We start from the raw sequence: 12110 nt of genomic DNA on the forward strand, positions 1-12110 counted from the left end.
TATGCCTTAAGAGTTGTTCCTCTGTGACAGAATTGAGGGTTCCAGGCCCAACTAAGTCAAATAAAAGTCTATTTACCTCATTTGAGCAGGCTGTCCTTAGTTCATTGCGGATTTCCACGGGGTCGGTAAGGCCGCACATTTGTTTGTATCGGGCCCACAAGTTGATGAAAAGCGCCCAGTCCGCGTCGGTGAATCCATGTTCGATACGTGGCCGGTCTGGTTTCTTGGTGTTAGACCGACTCGAGGCACTCCCTCCGCGAAGCTCATTGTTTTCTCTTTGCAGATTTATTATTTGTTGAATCAACTGCATGTATTGGCCATCCTCGTGTTGTCCTGACGCCATTATACTCCAAAAATCGTGCAAAAGAAATTATGTTGAAAAATAAATCCTGTTCGTAGCGCCATGTAAGGTTTCCGAGTCGACTATCGTCGTAGTCGTCGTTCTTCCCCCGGTGCGTGCGTGTGTGCGTGCTCTATATATACTACTAATCAGACGACGGTGTCACTCTTTTGTGTGTCCCGTCTTAATGGTCGTTCCTATTCTCTACAGTGCTGAATATGTTTCTGTAGCTGTGTTGGTTTTATTGTTATAGCGGCATCTATAATTTTTTCTTGTTTTGCTTTATCTTAGTGTATCTTTGTGATATTCATGATTGTGGGCTTGATTTCATTGAAATTTTTGCTAGTCATTTGGAACCAGGTTCAGTAGTTTTTTCTATTTATCATTTGTTTTTATAGTTTCTTTTCCAATAATTTATGCATAGACCCTCAATATACCATTCTTCTTTTTTTTCTTTCTTTTTTTTTTACATGGAGTTCACCACTTATCAAGGCCCAATGGCCACTCAGGGATAAGGGTTATTGTGTGTACAGTAATCAAAGGGATAGTGTAGCAATTTGGAGAATTTGTAAGGTGTCATTACTTAGGGGAGGCGGTTCATCAGGAATTTGTTTGTGTTGGACTTGAAGACATCCAGGTTGAAGTCGGGAGGGAAACAGGCAAGCGGAACAGAGTTCCACAGGCGTGCAGTTCTAAGAAAGAAGCTTTGTTCATGGTATCTACGTTTTGATTTAGGCACAGATAGGGAGTGGGGAAAATTATTAACGGTGGTTTCAGCTAGTCGGGTGTTTTTTGAAAAAGATTGGCGAGGGGGGACCAGAGAATGGAGCTCAGGCGAGCACCTGCCATGGAAATAACGATAGAACAATGACAGGCTTGCTACATCTCTTCTGTGGGAAAGAGATTGCAGGGTAGAGAAAAGGGCATCCCCCACCAAGCCACGGAGTCTATTTTGTATTATGTCAAGGCAGGATAGGCTGTTTTTAGCAGCCCCCGCCCAGATGTGGCAGCACTACTCCATCTTTAGACGTACTTGGCTCTTATATAGATAGAGAATTGCATCATTAGTGAGATATCTTCTGGAGCGGTAGAAGGATCCCACCATTTTCCCAGCGACCTTGGCCACAGACTTAATGTATGTGTTCCATTTAAGATCAGGTGTAAAGGTCAAACCCAGGAGCTTATCAAAGCCTGGGGCCTCCCTTAGACGAGAGCCATCCATTTCAATTGATGCCAGATGGGGATCAGAGCGTTTATGATGTAGAGATAGGAGCTTGGTCTTAGATGCATTAAAAGTAACCAGCCACCTCTTTCCCCACTGTACCACGTGCTCAAGATCAGAGGAGAGTGAATCAGAGAGAACATCATCATTTACAGCCTTTGATGTGTTGCCATAGATGGTCGTGTCATCAGCATAGATGTCAACGAAAGATTTTAGTATGTGTTTTGGGAGATCATTGATGTAGATCAGGAAGAGAGTTGGGCCCAGTATGGACCCCCTGAGGGACTCCAGCATTAATACTGTGGGTCTCTGATTTCTGCCCATCAACCACTACTCTTATGAGCCTATCTGAGAGAAATGACTTAATGATAGAGATAACATTTCCAGTTATACCGTAGCTGGAAATCTTGTGTAGTAGCCCTTTATGCCAAACCTTATCGAAGGTCTTTGATATGTCGAGAGCAATTGCCCTAGAAATGAAGCCTTTGTCGAGAGATTTGCTAATCCTATGAGATATGACCGTTAGCACATCTGCTGTAGATCTAGCAGAGCGGAAACCATATTGCGTGTCGCTAAGAAGGTTATTTCTGCTGAGGTGGTTGACTACTTCTCTATGTATTGTGGATTCCAGCAACTTACTCATGACACACAGGAGACTTATTGGTCTGTACTAAGAGGGGGATGACTTATCTCCTGAATTCTTAAATGCAGAGCATACTGATGAGGTTTTCCAGGGTGTTGCTTTAGAAAGAGAGATGTTTTGTTTTTGTCTTATAGTCATTTATTTTTCTTTGTTCCATAGATCGCAGATCCTTGCATAGTGTGGGTGGTGTTCTCCAGTTTGCGTATTTTGTTATGCACTTATTGAATTCAACAAAATATAAGATTTTAAGGAAATTTTCACACCATCAACAATTATCAGAAAAATATGTGTATGAAACTTAATGATATAAGTCAACTTACCTTGTCAATTTCGCAACATTCTTTAGTTACCTTTGATCAGTTGTAACTATGGTCACAATACAAATCATATATCATTAGAACTTGTCATCTGGGTTTAAACAGCTTAAGAATATCAAACACATGTTAATCGGAATGTATGAAATATATATATAAAAAAAAATTTCCCCTTTCTGATTTGCCAGTTTTGACCATTTAAAAATTTGTTTTGTCTAGTATAAAAATATTCAACAGAAAGAATTGAAATGTAAATTTTATTTTCTTTCCATATAATTGTTTTAAAAATTGGCTCACAAATGGCTTGTTTAGGTACATTAGGTGAGAAATTTCTGTTGTCTATTGGTTCTTATGCCATTGTTAATAACTTGTTTAAAATATATTCATATAATACAAAAAAATAAAATAAAAAATAATTGCCATTCCATATTAAAAAAGAAAGTTGACAATGAAATACAAAACAAAATTAATTTTTGCAATTTAAAAAAAACAACTTTTTATCCAATCACGTAAACAATATAATAAGTTTATAATAAGCAGGACCCATGTCCCAGCATTGCTCAAACAATGATTTAATGTCATAAAAAGAATGTTGCAGGATAAATAAAGAAAAATCAAACAAAATAAATATCACCATGTTATGGTTTATTGCCTCCCACCCTCTATTGGGCTTATTCCTAAAAATACAAGTCACTGCACCAAAAAATAAAAATGTAAATGAGACCCAAAATATTTATAGTCACTGATATAAACTAATAAACAATATTATTTTTCTTTACTAAAGAGTAATCACTTACGAAGGCCGAAATGTCACTTGAGGATTGACGAGTATCAAGTGAATGGCAAAACATTGCGATGATAGCTAATGATAATGGAAGATTGGCAGAATTTAAGAACATGACTCCAAAAGAATTTATTGAATAGAAAACGATAATTTTGTAGTCATCTGGAAAGCAGTCCTGCAGTATTGTGTCCTACAGAAATGTAGTTCTCTGAAAAGAAACTTTGCATATGAAAGTTTTGTTTAGTTTTAAGCAATGAGACAGGAAATATTGACAATAATTAGAGCTAGACAAGTTTTTGCTGTGAATGTTTTACTGAGGAAAAGAGGCATAGATTAAAGCTCAGCCAATGAGAACACCAACAGAGTAAAGAGTAAGAATATTAGGAAAAAGAAGAGGACATGCCCACTAGATTTTGAAGTCGGATTTGTACTCTATCAAAACAAGGGTATTCTAAGCAGTATCTCCTCAGATTTAGCAAAAGTATTTCATCTTGGGATGTATTTGGCTCTCACAGGTATCAATGTGTCAGGAAAGATATACCTTCTATAGAATAATTCTTTTTTTCTAGCAACCTTCGCAACATATTTGATATAAGTCTTCCATTTTAGGTCGAGAGTCATGGAAGTTTGTCAAAGCTGGGGGCTTCCTCAAGACGAGGATTCATTTCAATTGGGATCAATTGGGGATCAGAGTGCTAATAGTAGCATTACAAGTGTATGCAACCTCTGCAATATTACATACCTAATGTGCTTCAACAAGTTATATCTTTTTTATTTGTTGGTCAATTTTTAAAAGAATTACATCGATGAAAAGAGAATAGAATAAGCATTCCAATGATGTTAATTTATTTTTCTTTTATGCGTTCAATATTTTTATGCTCCAAGTTAAAAAAAAAAAAAAAAAAAAAAAAAAAACGGTAAAAATGATGACAACAAAAAGGGAAACTATTTTCAATGTTTACATTTCATACGTTACATTTGGATACATATGCACAGGGTTAAATTTGATTGAATATGGCTGAAATTTTACAGGCTATATAAGCATAGAAGTCCATCTCTACTGGACTTTGATTTTTATTTTTACGACCACAGGAAGCAAAGTTACGGCCGAGCAAAGTTGACAAAGAATATTTCCAAATTGATAAGATAAATCGGTATATATCATCCATATTCATATAGATAATAGTTTCAGAATTATTTTCATGTAAATATTTGATAATTATTAATTGTGCAGACATTTCTTTAAACTGTTATCTTTTATAGAAATGTAAATCCACTTAAAGTTAAAACGGATTGCTATGCGCTAACCATTGCTGTCAACGAGTGGAAAAACTGTTTTTTCTGCTTTCAAAACAAAAGCAGAAAAAAGTTTCATTTTTTATTCTGAGTTCGTCAATTTAAAAAATTTATTATCAAGTTTCTCAAATTTGATTTCCAAACAATATTATATTGCTGCTTTTAGTACACATGTACTAAAAGCGTTAAAAAACAACAAAATATATTAAGTACATGCATTTCTGTTATCATGCTATTTATAACTTATTACTACTTAAGGTAGAATTGTGTTTTTAGTGGTAAAAAAAACCCAAAAAAACAAATATATAGCAAATAAAAAGGTGCCTGTGCACTTATGCTACCATGCTGAAATAACAACATTATTTAGAAACCCATTCTGAACATGGGGAAGGAAGGGTGTTTTATTAACTATTCTGTACTTCCACCTAACAATTAAATAAAATATATTGTGAAACGTGAATTTGTTTTTAACACATTGTCAAGACCATTTTTTCAAATCTGTAAAACAAACCATTTTTTTAACTGAAGATATCTAAATAATAATAATAATAATTAGGCGGTTTGATAAAGAATGTAATCGTGATTCCTTTTGTAAATTTTTATCTTGTTTCTACCTTAACATTTTTCTTTTAAGGTTTTCGGGTATGCTGAAAAGGAATATTGCATTTAAATTTGCCGCAAATTAAGCAATGTCATTTCTTATGTTATTGCTGGTGGCCATGTTGGTACATGCGTTTGCGCATAGTTTCTCGGGGTTGTGTTTGCGCGCTCGTGCACACCAAGATGACCACCAGCAATAACATAAGAAATGACATTGCTTAATATACAGTAAACTACTTATTTGCAGAAAATTTAAATGTGATATTCGTTTTTAGCATTACCCTAAAACCTATATAACAATCATTTTAAATGTTAAGGTGGAAACAAGGTAAAAAAAAATTACCGTTTTATTTCTTTGTTTACATAGATGAATTTTCAATAAAACAACAGAATACAAATGACAAAAATTACCATCAACTGGTGAATATATAGTTGCTGCTTATTTCTGGTATCCTGGTACTGTGAAAGCTACATCAAGGATTAATGTAGACTATGATTTGTGGTTGCATCTCAGAAAATAGGGTTATATTTTGGGCCAGATAGAGAGGATTTACAAAATTGAAAATTTGACTGGTCCCAAAATGCATAAGCTCTCGTCGACTATGGGAATTCCCATCTTTTACAGAAATCCAAAATCTATATGTAAAATTTTCTTCGATTTATTTTTGAAATTAATTCATATCTACCCAATTTTTTTTTTTTCTGTGAGGGGAGTAGTAAATACCGGCTATGAATGCTCTTTAGGCATTCAATGGCTACACCCAGATTAAGCTCTCCTTTGGTGAGGTGGCAGGAAAATGCCTGCTCTCAATAAAGCTATATTTAAATACCATATATACCATCATATAATACTTAGTTTTGTTCATGAATAGAAACCCACTGCATGATACCATGCACCAGTTAAAAAAAAAAATGAAATTTGTACATCTGAATTTATAATTCATGGCTTATGGTTAGAAAGAGCACACAATTTTACATAAGAGTATCAAGTTTCATGAGAAAAGCTAGAAAAATTAATGGTGGCAAAATTACCGAATTTCTTGAAATGTTGAGGTCCATAATTTAGCCCACTTTTTCTAAAGAAAAATGTCCACGGAAAAGCATAAATTTTAGCACTTAAAATTATCATAACTTTTGAACTACTGATGGTATTTGCATAATTCAAACGATTTTAAGCATCTTTTACATAGCTCTTTTCATGCAAGTTGATAAAATAACAATTATCTGAAAAGAAAAAAAATCAACATGTAATGCTACTTACTAATAGTGAAAAGAGAGAAGCTTGATTTTGGATGCATTAAACAGAACCGCCCTTTTCTCCATTGCACCATGTGCACTTTCATGGTCAAAAGAGAGAAAATCAGAAATATGTTGGTCTTTGTCGGCCTCCAAAGTGTTGCTGCATAACTGTTGGCAGATGATCTTAGAATACAGTTTTGGATATTACTGACGAAGTATGCCAGCATTGATACTATTAGGTTGAAAAGAAAGTTCTTGCGGAATTTTTAATTTTAATTTCAAATGATGTATTTTCAAATAAGTTTTCATTACCGTTACTTTGTATATCGTTTTAAAGAACATTATTCACTATCTGATCATTTAAATTATTAAATTATTTAAAAAACATTATTCAATATCTGATCATTTAAATTATTAAATTATTTAAAGAACATTATTCACTATCTAATTATTAAATTATTTAAAAAACATTATTCAATATCTGATCATTTAAATTATTAAATTATTTAAAAGAACATTATTCACTCTATCTGATCATTTAAATTATTAAATTATTTAAAAAACATTATTCACTATCTGATCATTTAAATTATTAAATTATTTAAAAAAAATTATTCACTCTATCTGAACATTTAAATTATTTAAAAAACATTATTCACTATCTGATCATTTAAATTATTAAATTATTTAAAAAACATTATTCACTCTATCTGATCGTTTAAATTATTTAAAAAACATTATTCACTATCTGATCATTTAAATTATTAAAAAAACATTATTCACTCTATCTGATTGTTTAAATTATTAAATTATTTAAAAAACATTATTCACTATCTGATCATTTAAATTATTAAATTATTTAAAAAACATTATTCACTCTATCTGATCATTTAAATTATTAAATTATTTAAAGAACATTATTCACTAACTGATCGTTTAAATTATTAAATTATTTAAAAAAACATTATTCACCCTATCTGATCATTTAAATTATTTAAAAAACATTATTCACTCTATCTGATCATTTAAATTATTAAATTATTTAAAAGACATTATTCACTCTATCTGATCATTTAAAACAATTGTCTTCTTTTCAGAACATTGAATACAAAATGGAAAAAAAAGCAATTTGCACAATTTTCTTATTCCAATTCAAGCTAGGTTGCTGAAACAGCTTGTGATATCAATGAAGTATTTGGCCCAGGAACCACTATTGAATGCACAGCACAATGGTGGTTCAAGAAATTTTGTGGCGGCGACGAGTTTTGAAGATGATGTTATGAAGCGTCACCTTCCCTTCTTTTACACAACAAGAACCCATTTTTCAATCTGGTTCTGATTTACAATGAAAAGTGGATTCTTTATTCTTTACGACAACCAGCCACACTCCGCGCAGTCGTTAGACATCGATGAAGCTCCACAACACTTCCCGAAGCCAGAGTTGTACAAAAAAAATGTCATGCTGACTGTTTAGTGATCATCGACCAATCTCATCTATTAAACGTTTTTGAATGCAGGCGAAACCATTACAGCAAAGAAGTACTGTCAACAAATGAATGAAATGCGTCAGAAACTCAGAAGAAAAGGCCCAATTCTCCTCCACGATTATATTTGTTGACCACATGTTGCTAAACTATCCCTGCTTCATCTGACATACTCTCCAGACCTTTCACCTACCGACTATCACTTTTTCAAGCATCTCAACAACTTTCAGCGTGAGAAATGCTTCAAAAACCTAAGCAATATCAAAAATGCTTTCAATGACTTCATCGCCACCAGAATGCAAGAATTTTACATTACTGGCATTTTTTGCATTGTAAAAAAGTGTTAATTCTGATGCTGCTTATTTCGATCAATGATTTTTTAGTTTGAGCTGAGAGATATGTTCATCTAAATTTAAAACTTAAAACCTGCAAGAACTTTCTTGTCAACTCGATATGAGTTTCTGAGTTCTGCTAATTAATGACTACTTTTATGAACTTATCAGAGAAAAAGGATTTGATGGTTATAAGGATATTTTCAGATAGTCCATAGCTAGAAATCTTGTCAAGTAGACGTTTATGCCAAACTATCAAAGGCCTATTGCTCTAGAAACACAGGACACTTTAAAAGAATGATATGCAATAAAATTCCATTTTAAACTTGTAACAAATGCCACAGAAATGTATGGAATGCTTTTGGACCATTTTGCATAAATCAAGTTTTTGAGTAATACAGAAGATTCTAGGAAGGCAGGGAGTCTGAAGGAATGATGAGAGGTAGGGAAAGGAAGTCAGAACACCAGGGTTGATTGACCAAATAAAGAATTTCATGGATAAGGACTTTCGTGTGTCTTTAGATACAATAAGTGCACAGTTTGATGTCAGTGTGGGAACTGTACATACCAATTATTTGTGAGGAACTGAAGATGTGAAAGATTTGCATGAAGTATTTTTACAGACTATTGCATCAAGATGCTTCCTCACCCTCCCTATAGTTCAAACCTTGCTTCATGTGACTTTTGGTTATTCCCTAATCTCAAGGAAAACCTTAGAGGCTGTTGTAATGAGATAATTGAGGCTGTGACGAGGGTCATTAACATGCTCACACAAGGGCTTCCATGGGGCCTTTCAGAAGTTGTTGGAATGGTACAAGTGCATTGCAGCCGGAGGAGATTACTTTAAAGGGATAGAGTTTCATGTGTGTACTATCAATAAAAGTGCCCATATGAAAAAAGTCTGGGAACTTATTGAAAGCACATCGTAGGTTGTTTTCACTTCTCAATTTATCAGATTCAAGCAACTTATTCACAGGAGACCAATTGATCTGTACCGAGATGCAGAATAGTGATCTTCAGTATTTAAAAACACTGGGAAGACTGACAGTTTTCCAAGGTGATGGGTAGCATTTCTCTTTTACACAACGATTATGTTTTGTAAGAATGGGAGTTTTTGCAACTTTTTATGCACTATAATTGAATTATCATGGTCAGTTGCTTTGCTTGATAAGTTTGGTAATATCAAAAAAAGACAAATGAAAGTAACTCAGAGTATCTTCAATTTTAGGGAGAAATCAGAAATGACTGATCGCAAAGGATGGTGTTTGATGCAAAATTCTTAGCAAAAGGTTTGTTTATTTTGTATTTTACTTTTAAAGTAGAATTAATGTTAAAGTATATCATCCGTTTTGATGATAGAGTTAATCGTTTCTCCCCTTGGTCATTGAATAAGAAATTATTCTTTATTTTTGCTTTAATCCAGAGTGTCACTTTTTCAGGAGATGGAATTTTCACACATTAAGAACCACCATTGTCTGACTTTATCATCATCATGAGACAAGTAAATTGAACAACATTAAATGGTAAATAGGCAAAAAAAATTGAACAACATTAAATGGTAATAGGAAAAAAAATTTTTTTTTTTAATTATTTTACATCAATCAGCAAAGTATATTTAAATTCTATGTTGAATAGTAAATGTAAAAAAAAATATTTTTAGCGCATCAGCAAATTATATATAAATTCTATGTTGAATAGTAAATGTAAAAAAAAATATTTTTAGCGCATCAGCAAATTATATATAAATTCTATGTTGAATAGTAAATGAAAAAAAATATATTTTTAGCGCATCAGCAAATTATATATAAATTCTATGCTGAATAGTAAATGTAAAAAAAAATATTTTTAGCGCATCAGCAAATTATATATAAATTCTATGTTGAATAGTAAATGTAAAAAAAAATATTTTTAGCGCATCAGCAAATTATATATAAATTCTATGTTGAATAGTAAATGTAAAAAAAAATATTTTTAGCGCATCAGCAAATTATATTTAAATTCTATGTTGAATAGTAAATGTAAAAAAAAATATTTTTAGCGCATCAGCAAATTATATATAAATTCTATGTTGAATAGTAAATGAAAAAAAAATATTTTTAGCGCATCAGCAAATAATATATAAATTCTATGCTGAATAGTAAATGTAAAAAAAAATATTTTTAGCGCATCAGCAAATTATATAAAAATTCTATGTTGAATAGTAAATATAAACGTTTTTTATATTAATCAGCTAATTATATTTAACTTCTATGTTGAAGAGTAAATAAAAAAAATAATTTTATATCAATCAGCAAATTATATATAAATTCTATGTTGGGGGGAGGGGGGACGAGCCAGAACCACGCGGGGGGGAGGGGGGGGAAGGAGGAGGTTGTAACGAGTGAAAGTGCAAGGTATAGATAGAGATATGGGGACAGTCCAGAGTGAGTGCGAGGGATAGCGAGAGAGAGAGACAGTTCGACGGATAGGAAGGGACGGAGAGTGACAGTGCGAGGGAAAGAAAGAGAGTGCATGGGATAGGGAGTAAGAGTGCAAGGGATAGAGAGAGAGAGAGTGTGAGGGATAGGGAGGGAGAGAGACTGCGAGGGATAGGGAGGGAGAGAGACTGCGAGGGATAGGGAGGGAGAGAGAGTACTCGGGTTTGAGTAGAGGAGGGATAAAGTAGAGAGAGCATGGTGTAGAGTATGGACACTAGAGAGAGAGAGATCATGAGAGATACAGATATAGTTAGAGATGAGTTTGAGGGAGATAAAAACAAATGTAGCAGGGAACAAAGGCTAGAGAGAGTGGGACAAGGTAGAAAGTTAATGGTTTAACGAATAGTGGTTTAATATTTATGTTTAGTGTTTGTCTTTTTCAGACACAGTTAAGATAGCTCACCTGATGGACTATTGTAATCAGAAGCAGAAATATGCTGTTTACTCCCAAATATCCGTAAAAAGAATCCAGTCTTTGGTTCGGTCTGTGGGGTGCTGGCAGTTGATGAGGATGTGTTTCCTCCTCCTCCATTAGAATTTTGGTGCTGATTTGTGATGGACTGACACGTATCCCCAAGTGAAATGTTTGAAGTAGGTAGCGAATACGAATAAGAATGTGATGTGGACAACTTTGGTAAGGAAGTTGCAGAAGATGATCTAGAAACTAAAAAACATATTTTTTAAAGTGGAAATAAAAGCATAAAATAAGAATTACAAAAAAGGACAAACTTTAACAAAATGAAAATATTCATTCAAAATCATCTGAAAATTTGCAAAGCAAATATGAAAATGAAAACTTAAAATGCTTTAATTGAGAGCAAATATTTTCAAAGACTATGTTGTGCCATACTAGCATAGTATGAGATGGGCCAAGTGTGGCAGGAGATTGAAAGATGAACAAGGAAATAGCAACTTTTTCAAAAAAAGTCATCTGAAGCTGCATTGTTTTGTACTTTCTAATTATCCCATCGTGAAATTATAAGCTAGTTCAGTTAATAAATCATTTTTAGTTTATGCTTTTAATAAAGTGGATGTTCTGCAGCAAATTTTTATTTTGAAACATTTGAAAAGTTTTGGAATTACCAAGAATGAACAAAAATGTTCAAGTCAATCATCATCAATGTCCGTTTTACAAAGAAAAATATGAATAATAATTTACATGCATTCGATGGCTTTTAGGAATTGTCTTCCAAACTAAACTATCTCTAATAAACTTTTTATCCCTCTTTCACTAAAGTCTATTCTAATATCTTCTGCCCATGTTTTCCTTGACCTTATCTTGTCAAATTAACTGGCTATCTCAGCTGAAAATGATCCAAAATAATCTAGCAGCAAATAAGATCAGTATTAGATGAAATGCAGTTATTTTATGCCTGGGC

At 33.1% G+C, this 12110-nt stretch overlaps 1 protein-coding gene across 5 annotated transcripts in view; it reads right to left on the reverse strand.

The window, feature by feature from the left end:
• The window catches only part of LOC145286012 (rab-like protein 6), a 254354-nt gene that overhangs the window by 47212 nt on the left and 195032 nt on the right, over positions 1 to 12110 (reverse strand). For all 5 annotated transcript variants that reach the window (XM_080134625.1, XM_080134622.1, XM_080134621.1 and 2 more), the window contains one exon: positions 11135 to 11395. In XM_080134625.1, coding sequence (XP_079990751.1) covers positions 11135 to 11395 — 261 coding nt within the window. The remainder of the gene's footprint in view (positions 1 to 11134; positions 11396 to 12110) is intronic.

The sequence above is a fragment of the Euprymna scolopes genome, chromosome 10 (assembly GCF_053919585.1).
Source record: "Euprymna scolopes isolate OS-2025 chromosome 10, ASM5391958v1, whole genome shotgun sequence".
Lineage (NCBI taxonomy): Eukaryota > Metazoa > Mollusca > Cephalopoda > Sepiida > Sepiolidae > Euprymna > Euprymna scolopes.